Source organism: Phascolarctos cinereus, unplaced genomic scaffold, assembly GCF_003287225.1.
Source record: "Phascolarctos cinereus isolate Bilbo 61053 unplaced genomic scaffold, phaCin_HiC Scaffold_5;HRSCAF=322, whole genome shotgun sequence".
NCBI classification, from domain to species: Eukaryota; Metazoa; Chordata; class Mammalia; order Diprotodontia; family Phascolarctidae; genus Phascolarctos; species Phascolarctos cinereus.
In genome coordinates this window covers 299,897,006-299,920,458 of record NW_027555958.1, presented here as the reverse complement: position 1 = coordinate 299,920,458, position 23,453 = coordinate 299,897,006, and the positions used below count along the sequence as shown (strand labels likewise).

General features: G+C 43.2%; 2 protein-coding genes across 3 annotated transcripts in view; both read left to right on the top strand.

Annotated features, from left to right (window-relative positions):
* The first annotated feature begins 555 nt into the window (after nt 1-555).
* Nucleotides 556-20,186, top strand: CWC25 (CWC25 spliceosome associated protein). The gene is made up of 10 exons (XM_020997323.2): nt 556-727; nt 3,691-3,863; nt 8,474-8,710; nt 9,672-9,741; nt 12,310-12,437; nt 13,200-13,263; nt 13,772-13,962; nt 14,366-14,464; nt 18,422-18,583; nt 19,115-20,186. The coding sequence occupies exons 1-10, from the start codon at nt 710-712 to the stop codon at nt 19,227-19,229; spliced, it is 1,257 nt and encodes a 418-aa protein (XP_020852982.1). The 5' UTR covers nt 556-709; the 3' UTR covers nt 19,230-20,186.
* Nucleotides 20,187-21,764: 1,578 nt separating this feature from the next.
* The window catches only part of PIP4K2B (phosphatidylinositol-5-phosphate 4-kinase type 2 beta), a 31,416-nt gene continuing 29,727 nt past the window's right edge, over nt 21,765-23,453 (top strand). Inside the window, exon 1 of one of the 2 annotated variants that reach the window (XM_020997322.2) lies at nt 21,765-22,064. In XM_020997322.2, the coding sequence (XP_020852981.1) occupies nt 21,906-22,064 (159 nt within the window). In that variant the 5' untranslated portion in view covers nt 21,765-21,905. Of the gene's footprint in view, nt 22,065-22,122; nt 22,336-23,453 lie in introns of those variants that run through there. The other variant, XM_078156016.1, reaches the window with a different exon arrangement.

The window sequence follows — 23,453 nt, the reverse complement described above, 5'->3', positions numbered from 1 at the left end:
GCATGACCACCTTTATGAAGGAAGTCAGTAGGTCTAAGCACCTACTACGTGCCAGACACTGGGCTAAAACCAAGGACACAAAGAAAGGGGAAAGCAGTCCCTGATCTCAAGCTCAGAATGTAGAATCTAACCAGGGAGACAAACTGCAAACAGCTTATGGCCAAGCAAGATGTACATAGAATAAACTGGCAGTAACCTCAGAAAGAGGAACTAGCATTAAGCATGACGTCACAGAACTGTCATTATGGGGATGGGTAGAGACACAATTTGGTGACGTCATACTTTCTGACTATAACTGGGTAATAACATGCTAAGATAACGAACTGAAGGGTGTGGCTTGGGCCGGACAGCCACGGCCATAAAGACCAGAATGCAATGACGAATACTGCACTGATAAGAGCGGTGACAAAAGAAAGGTCGGGGTGAGTATGACGTAAAACAAGTGCGCCAGGACGCCTGGGCAACCCCGCGCGGCGTCTCAGCGTCCACAGATAGCTTTCCCCTCACGCCTTCCTCCTCCGCCCCTCCCTGGCTCGTTCAGCCGTCGCAGCCTGATGGCGCACTCCCGGAAGTGGCGCTCTAGACAGGGTAATAAAGACAGCGGCGGCCGTGGGGGGAAGGTGTTTGGGGTTGTCTCTCTGTATACAGTCTCCTCCTTCCCGGCTCCGGGAGCCGTGCCGAACCTTCCCCAAAAGAAGAGCAGGCCATCATGGGAGGTGGAGATCTGGTGAGTGAAGGGAGCCTGGGCGGGGAAGGGCGGGGGTGGGGGCTTAGTAACCATGGCAACGGAGGAATGCAGGAGGAGAGGGAAGGGCAGTGACCTTGGTTCCGAGGGGACTGAGGCCCAAACCCCGTTGCGAAGAGGGAAGAGAAAGGGAAGGAGGGCAGAGAGGACTGCAGAGAGGGGTCATGAGGCTTTGTTATGGCGCTTATTATTAAGCACTTACGGTGTGCCAGGCCCTTTACTAAGCACTGAGGGTACAGAGAAAGTTAAAAATCAGCCCCGGCCCTCAAGGAGATCACAGTCAAATGGGGGAGACAGCGTGCAAACAGCTACGTACAAACAACAAGCTTTAGACAACATCTTTTGGGGAAGGATAGCAGTGATTTGGTTTTGAGAAGAAAGAAGCCAGGAGGTTAAGGGGGGGGGGTGGGACACCGGGCAGAGAGAGGGGAGACATGAGAGACAGAGATAGACTGAGACCCAGGGAGAGCACCTTTCTCCTTCAAGGCAGGTAAGGTGGCCTCAAGGGAATCTGATGAGGAAATGAGTCCTAAGGCCCAAGCACCATTGCTTTAGACATTGTTATCTCCATCTTCCCATTCTTCTCTGGCAACTCTTACCCTCTTTTCTCCTTTTTGATCCTTCCTTCATATCACTGCCGAATGAATCTTCTCAAGGCACAAATCTCATTTCTAAACTCCATTCAGTGATTCTCTATTGCTGGCCAAATAAAGTACAGACTTCTTAGCTTAGCTTTAAAGGGCTTCTACTATCTGGAGTCCAGTTTTCTACCCCTGAGTTTTATCTTATTTTCCACTGTGCACTCTGCATTCTAGCCAAACCTGACTTCACACTGGTCATCTTATCACAGAACACCCCTCCCCCATATCTCATTTTTTTCTTGACACTGGCAGTCTTTCTCATGATCGTCCCTAAATATTATTTACTGATTGACACTCCTGCATATTTGGAACACCCTTTCTTAAGCCCCCATTGAGAAGAATTTAAATCCTACTCATCATTTAAGACACGCCTTAAATTCTACTTTCTTTATGAAGGTTTGCTTGATCCTTCTAGTTGGAATTGATCTTTCAATTCAGCAAACATTTGTTAAACTACTGTTGTGGGTAGAGCACTATGCTGGGCCCTGAAGAAGAAACAGTTTAGCCAAGATGTGGTTCTTGCCTGCCTGAAGCTTGTAGTCTAGTAGGGAGGGGGAGAATATGTACATAAGTTTGTTAGACAGCTGCAAAACAAAGTGCTCTGGGAGGTCCAAGTATGAGAAAATTACTAAGTTTAGGGAATAGGCTTTATTACAGCATTTGAAAGTTGGTCTTGAAAAGCTGGGTATTAAGAGGTGGCTGGTATCTGTGGAAAGGGAGAGAAAAGAAAGGAAGTATGAGTATTTAGGGGTGGCTGGTACTTGCAGGATAGTAGTCATCAGCATTTCTTAAGTGACTACTGTGTGCTAGGCGTTGTGTTAAGCCCTTTGGATACAAAGAGAGACATAAGAGTATTCCTACAAAGGTCTTTTCTTGACCCTCATAATGATACTTTACACTTTTATATACTCACAGTCTCCTCTTGTTTTGCTTCGCATTTTAATTATTTGTAAATGCCTTTAAATATGCTCCCTATGGGGAAAGATTGTCTTTATCTTTGTAGCTCTCTGGAACCTGTTGCTTATAGTTTACACTTAATAAGTGTTTGTTGAATTGCGTAGGATTTTTAGTTCTCTATCTTAAACCACATTAGTTTTTGATTGCAGCCTTAGAAGGACTCTTCCTGACCTTGAGCTTTGTGCTGCATATCCAAAACTCTCCAGATGAGTTGAAAAGGCAACTCTTATCTTTCTGACTGAGACTGTCATGAGAGAGGTTTTCCCTTGCCTTATTCCTGTCTCCTATTGTATGAAGAGGTGGAGGCCTGAGAGGCCATGCCAACGAGCATTTATTAAATGCTGAGTATGTGTCAGGCAGGCATTGGCTTAGAGCAGGTCATATAAAGAAAGGCAAAACCAAAAACAATCCTGACCCTCCAGGAAATTCCATTGCAGGGGAAACATCCTGCAAATAAAAAACTCGCCTACAGAGTAGAAAAGAAACTTAGAGGGAAAGTCTCAACACCAAGAAAAGCTTCCTGCAGAAGGAAGAGTTTGTGCTGAGTCCTAAAGAAAGCCAGGGATGTCGGGAAATAGAGATGAGGAGGGAGAGGATTCTAGGCTTAGGGGGCAGGAGATGAATTGTCACATGTGAGGAACAGTGAGCAGGCCAATACTGCTGGATTGTAGACTTCATGGAAGGAGTTACTTGTGAGAAGACTGGTAAGACAGAAAGGGGACAGGTTGTGAAGAGCCTTAAATAGCAAACAAAAGACTTTATATTTGATTACTGATGATAATGGGGAGCTAGTAGAAGTTATTAAGAAAGGGTTGGGGACAACATGGCCAGACCTACTTTAGAGTAGTCCAAGATCACTTGGACAGCTATGTGGAAGGTGGCCTAAAGTGGGAAAACACTTGAAGCAGACTTGAGACCAATTAGAAGGCCATTGCAATAGACCAGGACAGAGGTAAGGAGGGCCTGAACTAAGTTGTTGGTGGTTGTGGGAGTGGAAAAAAGGGAGATGTAATAGGATTTGGCAAGTGATTGGATTTGTGGTACTAGAGAAAGTGAATTATTAGGGATAATGCTAAGCTATCAAACCTGAGTGACTAGGAGGATGGTGGTATTCTTAACAGAAATAATGGAAGTTTAGAAAAGGGGAGAGTTTGGGAGAAAAGATAATGAATTCTGTTTTAGACATGTTGAATTTGAGATGCCTATGAGACATCCATTTGAAATGTCTAATTGGAGATTGGGGATTAGAGCACAGAGGAGACACTGAGGCTGGATATGTGAGAATCCTCTACATGGAAGTGATACAGGTCTGATGATTCTCCCTGCTCTCTCCTTTTGACTCCATAGAATCTGAAGAAGAGCTGGCACCCACAGACCCTCCGAAATGTGGAGAAAGTGTGGAAGGCTGAGCAGAAACATGAGGCAGAACGGAAAAAGATTGAGGAGCTACAGCGGGAGCTTCGGGAAGAGAGGGCAAGGGAGGAGATGCAGCGCTACGCAGAGGATGTGGGCGCTATCAAGTGAGTGTTGGAACTTAGCATTTGGTGAGAACTTTGGAACGAGGGTCTTCTGATATGGATCCAATTCCTGATAGTGGGTTACCCAACTTTTATATTATTTTCATCCCAGATTGGTTTCTTTCTTGTGTGTTGCATCTAGCACTTAATGTGGAAGAGTACCTTGCACACAATAGGTGCTTAATATTGAATTTACATATATGCTTCTACTATTGGATAGCATGCACTTTGGGAATGTAGGTTTTTTTTTTAAATGAACAAAAATTCTTTCCCCCTTCAATTAAAAAACAAAAGAAAACCCTTAATAACAAATATGCAGAGTCAAGCAAAATAGATTCCTGAATTGGTCATGTCCAAAAAATAGAAATCTCATTCTGCACTTTTAGTCTGTCACCTCTCTGTCAGGAGGTAGATAGTGTGTTTTATCATTGGTCTTCTGGAATTGTGGTTAGTCACTGTACAGATCAGAGTGCTTGAGTCTTTTTAAGTTACTTGTCTTTACAATGTTGTTGTTATTGTATAATTTGTTCTGGCTCTTCAGGAAAGTCTTCCAAGGTTTCTCTGAAACTCCCTTTTATTATTTCTTAAGAGTATAATGCTATTTGATTACATTCATATACCATAACTTGTTCAGCCATTCCCCAATTCATAAGCACCTCCTTAGTTTCCAGAGCTTAGCCAGCACCAAAAAGCTGCTATAAATATTTTTGTACATGTGAGTCTTTTCTCTCTTTAATCTCTTTGGAGTGTGGACTTGGTATGGTATTCCTCAATTAAAGGATATGTACAGTTTAGTAACTTTTGGAGCACATTTCCAAATTGCTTTCCAGAATGGCTGAACCAGTTTATAGCTTCACCAATAGAATGTAGGTTCATATTAAGGAGCCAGTGTAATGTCATGGAATGGGGAGTGGGCTGGAATTCAGAGACCTGGATTCTAGTAGCATTTCTCCCACTATCAATCCATCAGCGTGCATTAAAAATACTAAAGAGTTTTTGTAATCTTGGATATAGTTTTCTATTGTGTAGAATAAGGATAACATATTATCTACTCTATACCTTATGATGTTGGAAGGATAAAATGAAATGTGAAAAAAACAAAATCACATAATGTATTCTAAAAGTATAAACCATAAATGATTTTCTAGATTTGTTGTGTAGGGGCATCTGTACTGTTATTCTCTTCGATTAGAATAAATAATTAACAGTTCACTATGTATGTGTGGGGTGGCCTCCAGCTGTAACCAGTTACTACAGTAATATCATTCTGGGGTTTTTGTTTTTGTTTTTGGTAAAAATTCCGTTTTCTCCAGATCACAAGGGCACAGAATATGGAGGAACCCCATGCTATTGGCTCTAAGCTTTACCTGGGGCAAGTCTGCAAACTGGTTATATCCTACTTTCCCTCATCTGCTATACAGAAGGCTCTTAATTTTTTATTAACAGCTGGCATTTTTTACTTAATACAGTAAGCATTTATCAAGTGCTTACTATGTGCTAGGCACTGGAGATATAAAGACAAAAATGCAATAGTCACAGCCCTCAAGGAGCTGGGAATTGTGGTCAGGGAAAACGTACCTAGATAAGTAATTTCCGGATTGGGGTGGAGAGGCCATCGGCAAATCCTCTTTTTGGAGCAGGCACTCGGGGTGAATATTGAAGGAAGACAGATGAAGGGAAGGTGGAAGGCAGGAGAGAACATTACAGGTATAGGGAATAAATAGCCTGTGCAAAACCGTAGGCGCAGGTGATAAGAGTATCATGAACCAAGTACAGCATGTGAGCCGGTTTGGTGGGATCCTATAGTGTACATAGGGAAGGGTATCTGAAATCTGTCTGGGAAAAGAGGCTGGGGTGGGATTGTGGAATACTTTAGATGTCACGCTGAGATGTTACATTTAATCCTCGAGGCAATGGGGAGCTACTGGTTCCATGAAAGATATCCTTTGAGATCATAGCTGTACTTGGTCTATCTCCTTCATTTCACAGAAGAGAAAACTGAGTCTCACAGAGGCTTAAAGGACTTGTTCATTGACACAGAGGTAGTAAATATCAGAGGTGTGATTTGAACTCAGGTCTTCTGAATCAGGGCCAGTGCTGCTTCTACTGTTTTGTGGAATTGACTTTTCTGAAATACAGGAAAAACATACTAAATCAAAATGCTGGAGAAAAGCTAGAAACAGAAATATAAATAGGTTGCTGGTAATTTAAAAGTTCTCAATAGACATATTTATATCACAATGTATGGTGAACATTCTTAAACTGTTAACATACAGTAATCCTGGATCTAGAACTCAAAGCCACATTGAAATAGTTCTCAATTTTCTGAACTTTTTTTTTTTTAGGCAATTGGGGTTAAGTGACTTGCCCAGGGTCACACAGCTAGTAAGTGTCAAGTGTTTGGTCTGAGGCTGGATTTGAACTCAGGTCCTCCTGCCCTCAGGGCCAGTGCTCTATCCACTGCGCCACCTAGCTGCTCCTAATTATCTTTCTGAACCCTTTGAAAAAGTTACTAATTTTATCTTTTTATATTCCTCTTTATCATAATATATGTACTAAAACCTTGCAGAAGAAGAAAGCGTTTTTTAAACTACTTACCACACCACTTCTATCTGTATTATTACCAATTCTGAAATAGTGGAGTTTTCCATGTAAATGAGCTTTCTGGAGTTGAGTGTCATGTCAGACCACTTAAAAACCCCAGCTTTCTCCCTACTTACTCTGCCCCCAACGGTCTTTTATTTACATAATGACCTTTGAACATAGAGCCATGAAATATATATACTATTCTTTGTGCTGACCGTGTCTTGTTTGAATCATATGGCTCAGGAAGGCAGACTCCTTGTCCATGAGCTTTGCTCCTGTGGTATTCAATATATAGAATCATGCTTATATGCACACTGAATTTAGTGAAAACTCATTTCAAGGTGCTTGGTCATCATGTTCCCCCATGGTTGCAGTCATCTCTCAATATAAACAGAGTGGTTAACATCATTATCTATTTAGCCCCATCTTTGTTTTGATTATAATTTTATTTTTGGTGGTAGGAAAGTTTTCCCCATAGGATATTGTGTTTTCTTAAAGAAATTGAGTAGAAATCATTTTAAGACCAGATTAAGCTACAGAAAATAGTTGAGGCAATGGTCTATCTTTATTTCCCTTGACTTGACTGCTAAATTTTATTTCCCCACAGCACACCATAAAAAATACTACTCTAGTTGTCTCCTCCAGCATCTTCAATCACTCCTCTGTTTCCTTTCCTGGTGTCTCTTCTTTCTGACCCTTCCTTAAGGATGGATATTCCTTTAAGGCTTTTTGGACATTTACAAAAACTTAGCTGTGCTGCTGTTCCCTCAAACCTAACATGTTTAAAATCAAATTTTGAATCGACCTTCAAGACGCTTCTGATTTAGCTTCTTTGTCAGTGGCATTACCATTCTGACAGTCACCTGGAATCTTGGCTTTTTAAAAATTTATCCCTCTTCTTCAGTCCTCATCTCCATTCAGTTTGCACATTTTGCTTTCCCTTCAAAATATTCTACATAGCTTAAGTGTCACCTCCTCTGTGTACTCTTCCCTGATTACTCTTGGCCCTCACTGAACTCTTTCTCTCCTTTGAATTCCTGAAGCACTTAAATTTTATACACACTGTTTAGTAGTGTGTGTGTGTGTGTGTGTGTGTGTGTGTAGCTTATTAATTGAATCCTGCTCTTGACAGCTGCTACGTGAGTTTATATCTATGAAGGCATTACTGTGACAGTCATAAGACTTGGGTTTGAACTCCAACTTGACCACCTAACTCTGTGATCTGACTTCTCTTGTGTCCATTTCCCTGTGTCTCAAATGGAGATGATGAAACTAGTATTGCTTGTCTTGCCTTCCAGCAAAATCCTACTCTTGTATTGTGAAGGATGCTCAAAGGCTGTATCATTTTGGTAGGTCTTTGAGTATTGGCCATGTGACAAGGCTGTCTGCTTGTCTTCCAGAGATTATCCTAGCCAATTGAAGAAAGCCATCACCAAAAAGTGATTTTTTTTTCTTGTTACTACATCAATTCATACGTCATCTCATAGGATCATAGATTAAGAACTGGGAAGGACCTTAGAGGCTAGTGAGTCCAGTTTCCTCATGTTACAAATGAGGAACCTGAAGCCCAGAGAGGCTAAGGGACTTACTTAGGGTCACACTGTCAGTGAAGTGTTTGAGGCAGGATTTGAACCTAGGTCTTACTGACTCCACTCCCAGTGTTCTACTTATTTTTACCACATCACTAACTTCATCATCTTACTGTCTCCTAGGCTATAGAAAGCCTTTCATATTGAGTACAGAGGCAGTAACTACACACTGATGAAATCCCAAATGTTGATAGAAATATTGTGGTATTAATCTCTCTGTTCCATAAGGTTATTCTGAATAACAAATGATATAATGAATGTGAAGTACTTTGTAAGCATAAAGCATTTGTAGAATTTGCATTAGCTATTAAGTGTATTTATAAATTAGTAGGTATCTAAGCTTTCTTTGACCACATAGAAGGTGACCTATTGAAGGGATGAATTTCTGAGAACTTTTTTGGTAATTATGGAGTTTGTTTTTTTTCCTCTTGGAATCAGAAAAAAAGAAGAAAAACTGGACTGGATGTACCAGGGCCCTGGTGGGATGGTGAACCGTGATGAGTACCTGATGGGACGTCCCATTGACAAATACGTTTTTGAGAAGATAGAAGACAAGGAAGCAGGTTGTTCGTCTGAGACAGGACTTCTTCCAGGCTCAATCTTTGCCCCCTCGGGTGCCAATTCTCTACTTGACATGGCCAGCAAAATCCGGGAGGACCCGCTTTTCATCATTCGGTATTAGCATAAATTTGGGAGGGAGGCTTAATTCACTGAGACTTTAAGAAGTTTTGCTGAACTGAATTCAGTAGACTCTCTTTCTTTGTATTGGTTTCTCCTCAGATTTTTCCTTTTGAATGAATTTTTTCGTATCTAAGATTGGGCATCCAGGTGCTAGGAAAGCCCAAGTAAGGGATTTTTTTGACTTGGCCAGACTTGGAGATACTGGCGAATTTTATAGTCTGACCCAGATTTGTTTTCCTAATTTTAGTCTCTTTGTTGTAAATGTGGCTTCAAGCACAGGCTAAAGGAAAACTGGCAACCTCAGAAGGATCTAGGGCTTGGGGTAAAAGGAGTGGGTGAGCAGAGAAGTTCATCTGCTGAGGTCTTTACTAGGTTACAGGCTGTCCATGGGAACTGGTAGAACTGCTGACCCACTGTGTGTCCCCTGAATGCCAGGACCCTCAGGTTTGTAGACAGGGAGGAATAAAATAGACACTGGGGCTGTTGTGCTACCCATATCTCCATCTGCTGCTAGAGAATGTAGAAAATGTGGCTCTTAGTCGTCATCTGTAGTGATAGTATAGGCTTGATTTCTTTAAGGGGAAATCTGCCTTAAACCCCTTAAAGGTTTCACCACTTATTTTAGCTAAAGGTAAGGAAGAGCAGAACCTTCCAATTCTGCATTAAGGGTCTGTGAGACTGACCAGGTTCTGTGAGGATTTTAAGCATTGAGTTCCTCCTCTAAGGAGCAGGAAAATGAGCTGATTGCCAACAGGGAGGAGGAGAACCAGTGCATTCTAAAGGTAGTGACGTCTGCAGATTTGGGAAGTTCTTGTGTTTTAGCACTGCTGTACAGATTGCTCTGTGGGACTTGGATGGATTTGTGTGTAAGAGCATCCATTTAGAGAATCATTTCATCTCCTTCGAAAAAAAGAAATGAATGTCAGTGATTTTTATTTTTACAATTTGCTTTCAGAAAGAAGGAGGAGGAGAAAAAGAGAGAAGTCTTGAATAATCCGGTGAAAATGAAGAAAATCAAAGAATTGGTAAGTATTGCAAACATGAGGGCCCCAAAACTAGAATTAATTCCCTAGCAATCAACAAACATTTATCAAGGGCCTTCTATGTGCCAGTCATTGTGCAAGGCTTTAGGGATACAAATAATGAAATAATTTCTACTGGATAATAGCATATGTCCTAATGGGAGGGGCAGGGGTGTAACAAGGACATATGTAAGTATAGACAAAAAAAAATAAAGAGAATTCCAATAAATACAAAGTGGTTTGGGGGGCACACTGGATAGAGTGCAGGCTCTGGAGTCAGGAGGACCTGAGTTCATATCTCGCCTCAGACACTTACTAGTTATGTGACCCTGGGCAAGTCACTTAACCCGAATTGCCTCAAAAAAAAAATAAGATCAAAGGTAGTTTGGGAGGATTGGCAATAACAGGAAAGGAGAAGATGGTGCTTGAGCTTTATCTTGAAGGAAGAAAAAGGGGTCCCCTGAAGCTGAGGTAAGGAAACAATGCATTCTGGGCAAGGAGATAGTAGATAGGGAGTGTCATGTGAGGAACAATGAGAAGACCAGTTTGGCTGGGTCACAGAGTAGTTCATAAAAGAATATATTCTATTCTTACTCTGTTAGAAGTAAGATTTATGATCTGGTTCTGGAAGAGACCTCAGGCCTTCCTAGTCCAATGTCCTTAAATTTTTCTGTGTTGTATAGAGTATATATAACTTTCAGTTGACTGTATTTTTAACTTGATAACTTTTGTTTCACCAAAGCTTACAAACCCGAACAAAGTCACAACCAGCCCACCAGAGTACTGTCTCCGAAATGGTTAAGCAAAACCATCATGCTTGATATGTACTGATACTGCCTGCTGTCTTTTATTTTAGTAGTTTGCCATTTGTTAAAAGGAAGCAGGGTGTATCCTTTGACTTTAATAAGTTCGTGTATTTTGTCAGATTTTTTTTTCTGTGAGTGCATTTTTAGTGAAGCATGATTCTTTTATCTACTTTTTGGTTTGAGGGGAGAAAGGCATTGTGTGGCATAATTTCCTTGGTAAAAGAGGGAGCCTGGATTTTACTATGTTTAACAACTGATGGGGCTGTTCAGCAGATCAAAGCCTATTCCTGAATTTTTTTGACAGAACCCGCAACCCTCACCCACTTCAGCCTAGCCTGGAGCAGAATCAGACAGAATTGGGAAGTTGGAAGTTGTAGGGGCTAATCTAACCTCTCCATTGAAGGAATCCCTGCTATCCCATACCTGACAAATAGTTGTCCAGCCTCTGCTGGAAGGTCTCTATGGATGGGATCTTGCCATGTCTTAGATTGCTTGTTCCACTATTGAGTGGCTGCTCTCATTATTAGGGAGTTTTTCTTGATACCCAGCCTAAATTGCTACTTCCACCCATTGTTCTTTGTCCTGCCTTTGGGGACCAACCAAATGGAACAAGTTGGATCTCTCCTGTACTTAAACAGCCTTTATTTTTTGTAGCTGGGCCCCTCTTAATGTAGCCCAAGAACAAATTGCCTTTTTTGGCTGCCACATTACACTGCTGACTCATATTGAGCCTGCAGTCCACTACCTCCCCCCTCCCAGCTTTTTTAGAACAACGATGTCTGTCTGTGTCTCCCTCATCTTACACTTGTGAGGCAGCATTAATAGAGCATAGATCTGGGACTCAGAAAATCGGTTCTATCACCATGACTCTGGGTAAGTCCCAGTCTCCTGCAGCCTCATCTTATGTTTTTGTTTGTTTGTTTATTCTTGAAGGCAGTTGGGGTTAAGTGACTTGCCCAGAGTCTCACAGCTAGTAAGTGTCTGAGGCCCTATTTTAACTCAGGTCCTCCTGATTCCAAGGCTGATACTCTGTCCACTTGCCCCAAGTTTCTTCATTTTATGAAGTGAAGATTGCTACTATTGATTTAGAGGGAAAAATGCACTTTGTAAAAGCACTTTATAAATGTGACCTATTCCACTAAAGTCCTGCTCTGATGCTTCTTTGTGGTGTAGAGGCACTCTAAAGGCTACAACAGTGTAACATGTCCTGCCTCTGCCAGGCCCTGCTAGATTGGGAAGTCTTTGAGGATGAACTTTAAGTCTTTTTCTTTTTTCTGAGATCCGGTTTAGTTGAGTTTCATTACGAGGTTGGCCACAGAAGGATGCATTTTTTCACCATAGTATCATTCAAAGAGTACCTGGTATTTTGCTGTCTTCTTTGCTGGCGAGAACACATTCTGTTGAATAGTAATACTAACTCCTTAACAGAGGTAGCATGTTCTTGGCTTAAAATGAAGACTCCTAGAAGGCATGGAACTTTGATAGTGTTCTATACTGCTGACAATTACAAAGCTATGCAGTTAGTGGAATGTTAGTTTCTTGAAAGTAAGAACATTTTTCATCCTTCTGTCCTAAGAGCCTGGCATGTGCAGAGTGCATAGTAGGTGCTTTATGTGTGTTGTATTTATTCTGTTGAATATTTGGCACCAGTTCCCCTAGAAGGCAGATTGCCTGAGCCTGGTAGGTACCAGAAAAGTATTCCATGGGAGGGAGTCAGGAATAAAAGGTGGAGGGAAATCAACATTGTGCTTTGTGAATTTTCTAGTTGCAAATGAGCCTAGAAAAGAAGGAGAAGAAGAAGAAGAAGGAAAAGAAGAAAAAGCATAAGAAGCACAAGCATCGAAGCTCCAGCAGCGACTGTTCTGCCAGTGAGGAAGATCGTAGCCGTGGAAGGTGCAAGGAGGAGGCGTTCAGTGCCTCATTAGCTCATATGTTGCTGGGTAGCATCCTGGGCCTGGAGAGCTCGGCCTGGTCTTAGTGATCTTTTGGCAAACAAAACATCTCAGTTTCTGACTCAAGGTCTTTTGGCTTCTGATTCTTACAGGCCAGAAATGGGTTTGTCAGGTTCTTTTTTAAAACAGGCTAATTCATCCATTTTGAAAAACATTTTTAATCTGAACTTAGATACCAAATAGCATGGGCATTTTCATATGCTTAGTACAGAAAAAGAGGATTGTACATGAAACTGTATATATGCTGTTTTTCTTTTTAAGTATATGATAAAATCCACCTGTAGCTTTCAAAGCTGTTTTACTTATCTGACCTTATTTCTATTCTTTTCTCTCCATTTATCCACCCATTCTTGCCCACTCTGTCTCTCTCCACCATGAGAATAGCAGCAGGCACCTCTGCCTCTGACTCACTGTCAGCCTCTAGAATAGCAGCACAGGGTTGGGGGGAAAGAGCTCCAGTGGGGGTTGGGGCTGTCAAGCCAGGCCCACGATTTTTCACAGGAAAAACAAGATTGCGTTGATGCATCTTCCCAGCCAAGAAAACCCAAATAGGGAAACACACTCCTAAGTAATAGCGGGAAGGTGGGAAGGCCATGGAAGGGGGTAGGGAGTATGTTTGAGCACATGAGATTAAATTGCTTTCTATATCTCCTCCCTCACACAGTTGTTTGTATCTTTTTTTTGCCTTTAAATTTCTTCTTAGGTCTCAGAAGAAGATGGCAAGTCCTCCTCCTGTTTTGCCCAAAATTTCAGGTTATGGCTTACAGGTAGGTACTTGGGCTCCCCCCCCCCATAGTGATGCCAGTGTGCTGTTTTGTTCAAGTGGCACTGAGCATTTTTTAGCATCTGATAAAAGATAATAAGATGCCTAAACATTCAGGGCAGGTACCCCTGAGGCACACCTGTATCTTCCTCCATGATGTGCTTCTGTCTCTTGGCAGACAGGACAGCACCATGAATTATGTGCTAAATTGTCAAGGTTGTGATTTGGGCTTCCTCATTTCTCATTCCCCTTTGCATCCCTTGCCCTAGGCTGGGTAGGAGAGAGTTGAGAGGGGAAGTAGTTAGGTTGGGTGGATAAGGTTTGGGGGTGGCTTTTTAAGGTAATGTTGTTCCTATATTTGCATGGCTGTACCTACCTTGAAAATAGTTCTGCAAAGCTAAGATGATATGGTCTTGATGTCTACTTGGTGGTCATTCCTTACTTGGTGTCAACTGGACTTTCTTTTAAAGTTCAGGTGTTTGAATAGCTCTTCTGCTTTATCCTCTCTATAGATTAAGGACACTGGCCATGATCGGAGACTACCAGGACCTCTGGCAACTGAAGTCGGGGGAGCACACAGGGTCAAGAATCATTCTAGGTCACGGAGCGCCTCTCGTTCGCCTCCAAAACACACCAGCAGGAAGGGGTCATGGGATGGTGACACACGGGACAAGAGGTCACGGTCCCCTAAACATAGTAGACAGTGAGTATGCCACAATTAACAGGGAAATAATTGTAGGGATTGTACTTTTAATTTCAGTTAGCAGTATATCCGTATGTCTTGGATACTGTTTTTGTTACATTTAGCTTTTCTTCTTGCCCTTGGATGTAAAAATCAGAGGAACCATAAATTTATAGGTACATAGGTACATTCCAGTATATTTTGAATGCTGAGTTAAATGCTGTCTTTGTCATCTCCTGTGTATTCCCTATGGCTTTCTCTTTAAGAGATTGTCCTTCCTTCTTCCTGTCTTTTCTCTCCCTGACTCCTCCCTCCCCCCCCACACACATTGTCTTGCTGTTATGCATTATAGTTCCTTCTCCCAAGGGTTTCAGAGGCATAGAGTTAGTCCCCCTTGCTGAAAAGACTCTTTCCTTGATTACAGGCACAATTCCAAAGTAAACAGGAAAGAAAGAGGCCGAACTAAGAGCCCTTCCCCCAAAAAGGAAGGGTATCAAAGGCGGCATGCTCCAGGTTATACCAGGTAAGTTGGGTGCCTAGTTAGGGTAGCTCCAGAATCTTGGGGTGTGAATCCAGGAATAGTATAGACCAAGCTAGAAAGATGCTGTCTGTCTAATGGGCTTTTTCCCTGGCAAGTCATTTTACTGGTTTTTTCCTTTCTGCTGTCTCCAGTAACTTATGCCCCATAGAGATATCCATGGCCAAACTTTTTTTTCCTTAGAAATTTTCTGTCTTGAGATACTAGCCAAAAGTCAATTAAAATTTGATGCCAGAAAATCAGTCATAAAACATATATCATTGCTTTGTAGAAGAGTTTGGATAACACTTGACGTGTTGTCATGAGGAGGGATGGCTAAAGATACTGATGGGTCCCTAGACCAAAAGAAAAAGTCTCTGCTCTTAAAGGAGAAGTGGGGTCACAGGCTATAGCATAGAAACTTAACTAAATACAAGATAATTTGGGAATGGAAGGAAAACTAATGACTAGAAGGCTCAGGGAAGGCTTATTGTAGGACATACCATGATTGAGTCTTGAAGGAACCTAAGGATTCTCTGAAGCAGAGATAAGGAGGAAGTGCATTATGGGTATGAGGAACAGGAACAGCCTGTACAAAGCAGACAGAGAGGAGCTGTATTTTTATCCATGCTCAACAGCAAATAGGCAATTTTGGCTTCAGTCAGTCCATCAAACATTTATTAAGCCTCTATTATGTGCCAGACACTTAGGTACAAAGAAAAAAAATTAAACAGTTCCTGCCTTCAGTAAACTTGCATTCTTTTTTGTCATCTCCATTGTATACATGTACACATCAGTGTATACAAAAATTGATACAAGATAACTTTTTTTTGGGGGGGGTGTCTGCATATAATTGGAATGCTAATGGAGTTCAGGTAAGGAAGGCCTCATGTAGGAGTGGTGTTTCACCTGAATGTTGAAAGAATATAGGGATTCTAAGAGGCAGAGGTGAGGGGGGAGTACAGCACAGGAATGGGGAACAGTATCTACAAATGTATAAGGATGGGAAATAGGACATGGCCCTAGGAGATGCTTAATTCGGCTGAACCATAGAGTATGTGAAGGGAGATAATGTAGATAATGCTAGAGGGATAGCTTTGAGCCAGGTTGAGATCCTTTCAGTGCCAAACAGAGGAGTTTTAATTTGATACCGGAGGTTAATAGGAAACCCCAGGAAACTGAGTGGTAGAGTGGCTAGTCAGGCGTATACTTTAGGAATATCACTTTGGCAGCTTTGTGGAAGATGAATTAGAGAGGCTGGACGCAGGAGATCAATTGAGCTGTTACAGAGGTCTAGTCAAGAGGGCATGAGGACCAACATTTGGATGAGAGATGCTGTGGAGACTTGACAGCTGAGTGGATGTGGGTGGGGGGAGGGAAAGTATTCTGAACTGTTTGTGATCAGAAAGCAGGTGATCCACATAACCAGAAAGGTTAGGAATGAGTGATGAGTTTGAGGGAAAAGTATTAAGTACCCTACTGAAAAAGTTGGGTTTGAGAAGTTTGTGGAACATTCAGTTTAGGATATCTAGTAGATATTTGGTGATACAGGATTGGAGCTCAGGAGAGAAACTATGTCAGTGATACAGCTCTGAGAATCATCTGCATAGCAATGATAATTGAACCCATGAGAGCTGATGAAGTCACTGTGTAAGAGAGTATAAAGAAGAGGGCCCAGTATGTAACCTAGGGATAGACCTATAGTTGGGAGTGGGGGAGGGTATGGATAAAGATCCATCAGAGGAAACTGAGGAATAGGCAGAAAGAAAAGGCGTAGGGGGTTCATGAAAAAAAAGATCCAGTGTATCATCTAGGTCAGGGGTAGGCAAACTGCAGTGTTGAGGCCACATGTGGCCTTCTAGTTCTTTGGCGCAGCCTTTTGACTGAGTCCACATTTTACAAAACAAATCCTTTTGTTAAGAGGATTTGTTCTATGACGTTTGGATTTGGTCAAAGGGCTGCACTTGGGGACATAGAGGGCCACATGTGGCATTGAGGCCAAAGATTCCCCACCCCTGGACTAGGTGGTCAACAGAGTCACATGCTGTAAAAGGTCAAGAGGGAGGACTGAGAAGAATCCATCAGGTTTGTCAATTAGGAAATCATTGGTAACTTTGGACAGAGTAGTTTCAGTTGAGTTATGAGGTACATAGTGTATGAGGGAGGACTAATATGAAATAATTTGGGAAAGGTAGGCTAGATATAGATTCTGAGGCTTTCAATCCTAAAATAGTACATTTGTATTTCATGCTAGGGACATTGGGGAGCCACTGACATTTCTTGAGCAGGGAAATAACATGTTCAGACTGATGCTTAGGAATATTATTTTGATAGCTGGGTAGAGTCTGAATTGGAGGTGAGGGGGTGGGAGAGTAGGAGAAAGTGGAAACAGGAAGTCCAGTCAGGAGGTTGTTTCAGTAATCTATACACAAGTGATAAGGGCCTGAATAAAGGTGGTAGCTAAAGACATGCAGAAGCAAGAAATGATGTGTAGATTGACAAGGCTTGGTAACTGATTGGATCTGGTAGATGATGGAGAATAGAGACTCAAGGATGACTCTGAAGTATTGAACTTGAATGACTAGAAGAATGATGTATTCTCAGTAGAAAAAGGTAAGTTTGGAGGAGAGGCAGGTTTAGAGGGGAAAACATTTGGATTCAACCTTTTATAACATTGCTCCTTGGGTGTGCATCACTCACGGTCTTGGGAGCTGTGGAGAGTTAGAAATATTCTTGGAAGCCTACCTAAATGTAAGTGGAGCTTACACCATTGCCCTTCGTAAGGTTTCAAGTGAGAGACTCAGGAGGACTTGTCTCTTGGATTTTATTTAACTATTCTGTGGGATGTGTATATAATGACACTGCAGTTATCTGGCATTATTAGAAAATTAGATGGACAGCTACAGTCCTTTCAACTCTAATGATTCTGTGAGTGCATTTTCTCCCTAGACAACTGAAGATTGCTTCAGTTCAGAACTTAAATTTTACTGTAGCAGCCCTGAGTGCTAGGTAGAGCATAGATAAAAGGGATTTGCCTAAGGTGACACAGTAGTTTAAGTGGTAGACCTGAAACTAGAATCCAAGACCACTGACTCCAAGTCTGGTGTTCTTTCCACTGTCCCTTTCCTTGTAGAACTAGACTACTGAGGAGCAGCTAGGTGGCACAGTGGTTAGAGGACCGGCCCTGAAGTCAGGAGGACCTGAGTTCAAATGTGACTTCAGACACATAACACTTACTAGCTGTGTGATCCTGGGCAAGTCACTTAACCCCAATTGCCTGAAAAAAAAAAAAGAACTAGACTATTGAAACTCTGGACTTTTAATAAACAGAGTTTGATCTCTCTGACATGGATTTTCCTCTTTGTTTCCAGAGAACACTGGAAAGAATAGTGTGTGATTTGGAATGTGGAATATCAGGGATAATTCTTGTCATTTTTGTAAGGAATTAAGTTGAAATTCTCAAGCCATACTGGTTTCTAGTTTAGTCCTAGTGTTTTGTCTCCAGATTCCCAACCATTTCCAGATGTGTTTTATGGCTAAAAACAAGATCAACTTTGAAATGTTCATTTATTCAACAAATATTTGAGTGTTTCATATATACAAAGCACCATGCTAGCCCCTCCTTTATGACTGTGAGTATGGGGCCTTCTGTTTTTGTTCTCATGCTCCTTATTCCTTAAATCATTCCCAAGACCTGATTATTGACTTTCCTGAATGACTCTAAAAATAAATAAGTCTTTGATTTGATTCAGGATGGTTGAGGGTGCTATGCTCTCTAGGTCCTCTTCATTGACTTTCTTGGACCAGGGAGTTTGTGAGGGAGAAAAGGGAGTCTCAAACAAGCTAAGTGTGTGGTGATGACTAAGAGAACCTCCTGATCACACTGAACCTGGCTTTCTCTTCCATATATGAGATTGTTCCCAGCTGGGAAAAGGTAGATCTGGCAGGGGTTTATGTTTACAGAAAACTCTCAGCAGAGGAACTGGATCGAAAACGGCAAGAAATGATGGAGAATGCCAAATGGCGGGAGGAAGAGAGGCTGAACACTCTCAAGAGGCATGAAAAGGAAGATGAAAGAGAACGGAAGCTGGAGAAGTTAGACTCTCGGGATGGGAAATTCATCCAGTGAGTAGACTTGTCCCCAGCCATTCCCCTCCCTTCCCCCCAGACTGTTGGCATATTTCTTGTAATTGAGTAGAAGGGTGCCTCGGTGTCATGGCTCTGAAAGAAAGCCTCTGCTCTTGGAACTCAGCTTCCAGACCGCTGTTGGTGTAGGGGTCCAGGCCTCTGACGAGACAGTGGGATGTTTTTTATTTTGTGGTGGGCAGAAGATAGGTTTCTCAATCATTGACATTCTCTGGCCCTCCTTTTAACTTTGGATATTTCATTGTTTAAGTATCTTTTTCTAGTGGGCCTTTGCCTCACTTTCTACAGCAGATATATTTTCTCTTATGGGTACTTATGGAGAAAAAGAAATCTGCTGCTTCCCCCAATTGTATGTAGTTCCAGATGGAGTGCTGAAAGTTATGTGTGGGCTTTTAAAAGTCTGTTTAATTTATAGTAGCCAGAATCTTGCTTCTTCTTACCATGACCCAGCCAGAGAGTTGGTCAATTAGAAAGGATGTTTTTGACTTGTCTCTCTCAACTCCTCCACAGCCAGTTGAAGTTAGAAAGTACGTCCACCTCCTCCTTAGAGGACAGGGTCAAGCGAAACATCTACTCTCTGCAGAGAACTTCAGCTGCTCTGGAAAAGAACTTCATGAAGAGATGAAGCTTGTTCACGAGGCTCTTATGCTGATTATCCTGAGTTTTCTAGGGAAGCTGCTGGCTCCTTAAAGAATCCTCTTTATAAGAGTTAAGATGACTTCCACGGATGTCAGATGGCCACTGCTCAAAGTGATTCTACTCCAGTCATTCCTGAGAACAGCTAATGCCCCTCCTAAAACAGGATGAAGGCCCTGTTGTGTTACAGTACCAGTCAGTTCCTTGGTTGCCTCTTCTGGTGTATATTGCAGAGTTGGGGTTTTTCAGTTTCCCATCTTTGTTTCAGTGCTCCTAGAGATTCCTACTACTTTGTATAGCTATTCATGGTCCTGACAATGGTCCTGTAAATTTACCCTGAACCTGCCTTTTCCATCAGATTCATTCCCTTTCAATACTCAAACTCCCTTTACAAATCACTCGTGGACCTCTTCAGCTGAGAAGTAGCAAATCAAAGGATAGAATCAGTGTTCCTGGCTTCTATTACAAAATGTCTTGAAAGTTAATTTGAGACAGACCAGTGCCAGCTTGGGAAGAACCAGAGAAAGAAAAAGGGAATTCAGGGAGGAAATCCAGAGAGGTGGAGTAACAATACTAAAAAGAACCAAATGAACTTTTAAACTATTTGGTCTTTAAAAATTTACAGCAGTATATTGTGTATATGTACAAATGTATAATTTTTAATAGTTCTTTTAAAAGTTATTTTTGTCTAAACATCCCATTTGAGAAGTGATTTTTTGATATATTATTACCATATCAAACTAGATACCAAATAATCCTGTCACACAGGGCAGCTTTCTTTTCTGTGTAGCTGGGATGGTTTTAACCACTTCCCACAGCGCCTTAACCCATTTACAGATGGATTACTTTATGTCTCTGAATGTAAAGTTTATGGTTCCAGAGGTACAACCAAACTGCCAACAGACCTCCTGGCTTTTAAAAGAAAATAAAATAGAAATTCTGTTTATTTTCTTGTGCTCCTTTTATGGTGGTGTTAGTACATTGTTGGGGTTTAAAAGTTGCTGTCACCTAAAAGAAAACACAGTGAAACGTTAAGGTAATGAATGAGGTACTCCTCTACCTCCTTTTCCCTCCATCTTTTTGACCAGTGCATTTCAAATGTCAGTAAAGGATCATAGAGTTAGATCTGAAAATGGACCTTTAAATGTCATCTAGTCTAACCTTTCTCATTGTACAGATGAGGCCCATAGTGGTGGTAAGTGGCAAAAGTGGACACTGAAGCCTTGACCCTCAGACTCCACATTTAGCACTATGTCAGGGTCTCTAGTTTTTCCAAGGCATTTTTCATCCAAAGCAGGAATATTTCTTCATTTTTATCCTGATGCTGAATTAAATTCACTTTATTTATACAATGGCTACAACGATCATCTAACAGAGAAAATGAACTAGGATGTGTTTTTCATTTGTATTTGACCACAGCTATAGAATTTTAATTTCATCTGTCTTAATGCCCTACGTTTAGGGATAGAATTTCACTGTCCTCTCATGCTAGGGACTTTAAGGGTCTTTATTATATATTTACACACCCTGTCTCAACCAACAACTCTTAGTGTGGCTTTTATAGCTTGAAAAACTGCAAAAAGACTTTGGGACACCGTATTTTAATCTGTAGAGTTTAAGGGGATGTGGGGCTCAGGGGCACAGACTGGGTCAGTTCTCAGCAGCCTAGGTACCTTGGTTTTGAAATACGTAGCAACACTTCTAACCTAGCTGATTCATCAGTTATGTAGGTTCAATAAGGAGATTCTTCCTTTGGGATGAATACGTCACAACCCGTGTGCAGTTTAGTTAGGGACTTGATGTAGCCAACCTGAGAATGAGACGACTTAAAATCCATGCGGCTGAAGGTCCCTCAACTCACTGCTTTAGCGGGAGATGAAAGGGAGGCCAGGTGGGTGGATGCTGGACCCATTCATAAAACCCAGAGTTCCCGGTCTTCTCTTCTCATTGGCCGTGGGGAAAGGGGGCGTGTCCCTCGGGTGGAGCACGCCCTACGTCCAGGGGAGTGGGACAATCCATGCTTGGATAGAGCAGGGGGAGATTCCCCTCAGTTTTCCAATTTCCCTCTCCTCTCTACTGCTTTCCTCCCTCGGGGTGAGGATGGTACGTCCCACCTTCTTCGCATTTCATCCCCCACCTCCCCTCCCGGAGCCGCGGCGATTGCCGCCATCTTGGCGCGTCAAACTGAGGGAAGGAGCCAAAGCGGGGCTTCGGGGGGCCGGGGCGGGGGAGCCCCCCCTGGCGGCGGCTAGCTACACCAACCCATTCCGCCCCCCCCTCCCCGCTCGGGCGCGGGTCTTCTGGACCCGCGGAGGCCCAGCTGGCTCGGGCCGGGTGCTGTCAAGCAGTTGGCGGGGAGGGGCCGGCAGAGCGGCCACCGCCTCCCTAGGACGGGCGGTACCACTGGGGCGGGGGCGGGCGACTCCCTCACCTGGGGGCGGGGTAGGTAGCGGGACGTCCCGGCGCCTGGGGCGGAGGGGAGGGAGGAGCGTGGGGCGGACGGTACCACGGGGGCGGGGGCGGGGGGAGGTAACGGGCTGGGCGGTACCATGCGGCGGTGAAGGCGCCGCCGCCGCCGGGGCTGGGGATCGGGCCAGGCAAAGAAGCGTCGGGCCGCGGGCTCGGGAGCCGTCTCCGTCGCCGCCGCCGCCGCCGCCGTCCGGGCATGTCGTCTAACTGCACCAGCACCACGGCGGTGGCGGTGGCGCCGCTCAGCGCCAGCAAGACTAAGACGAAGAAGAAGCATTTCGTGTGCCAGAAAGTGAAGCTGTTTCGGGCGAGCGAGCCGATCCTGAGCGTCCTGATGTGGGGGGCCAACCACACGGTAACCACCCTCCCGCGGGCCCCATGCACCCCCACGCGCCGCCGCCGTCCGCGTGTGTCACCCTGCGTGCCCCGGTGCCCCACGCCCCTTGCATGCCTGCTGCCTTCCCTGCTGCCTGCAGGCTGCGCCCACCCTCCCTGGGGTTCATGCACCAGCCCCAGCGGCCCGGCCCCTCCATCGATGCACGCACCCCACCCTTCGCATGATGCCTCCGACGTGTGCGTCTGCCAGCCCCCCTGGATGCTGCTCCCCCAGGCCTGGTATCTCCCGGGTAATTCCTTCCCATTCCCCTTTCCCCCTGTTTCTTGCATCTTAGACCCCCAAAAAAAAAACCACACACAATGATTGACATGTTGTTCTGGACCCAACAGGACCCCCACCCCCAACCCCCCTAGACTGGAGCTCTCTTGGAAGGCCAGGGTGAAGATGTAGCTCTCGATCTCTTTTGCCTTTCTCTTTTCTGTGTATCTAAGCTGCTTGCGTTCTTTTCTCCCATCTCAGCTTGTTGGTCCGTCTGGGCAGGATTTGAAAGGTGGGAAATGGAGGTCGGGGAAAGAAGAGTGGGGAGTGGGGTTGGCCCGAGTCTTCTGCTCTGATGCTATGACTTCACAAAGTTTCCCATCACCCTTGGCCTTCTTGACCACCTCTGCAGAAATTCTGATTTTTCTCATGTCTCTTTCTTCCTCCAAGCAAGATGGTAGTTACGTTGGGTAAAGAAGTCTGTATATACATACTATTAGATATGATCTTTATTCTCTCCTTCCTTGCCAGTGGTTCTGTAGGAAAGAGTAGTAGAGAGAGAAGGAATGTAACTGACTTTAGGGTAAGTCCTGATTTTGATGAGGATAAGAAGGAATGTGTCTTTTTTGTGCCTTTTCACCAAGTGTTATGTGAAAGAGCTTTACATTTTAAAGTTTACCTACACCATGATCTAGGGTCCCAACCTCAGGTGGGAGAGGATATGGTCAGGGAGAATAAGGGCTTTGTGGGAAAACACCAAGCAGAATATTATCCCATTTCTGAGTTTCTTTGTCCATCACTTCCTTTACCAGGACTTACTTATCAGCAATAGATGTCTAGGAATGGGATGGCAACAGGGTGCTGAAGCCAGCTAAACTATCCATCTATGGGACCCTTCAGTTCAAAAACTGATTATTTAAGGCCCTTTCTTTTTCCTCTTGCTTTCATTTCATTTAAATACCCATTAGGCTATCTTGCCAGATGATAGAACAGGGACATTAAAGGAGCCAATCCTTTTCTTCACTACCTTTTGGCATCTATAAATTTCAGTTTTCTAGGCCACCTCTGCCTCATTGCCATTGGAAACCACCACGATCAGGTACCTAGATGTTAACTGAGAAGTGCAAGAGTGAGTGTAGGGCCCGGCAG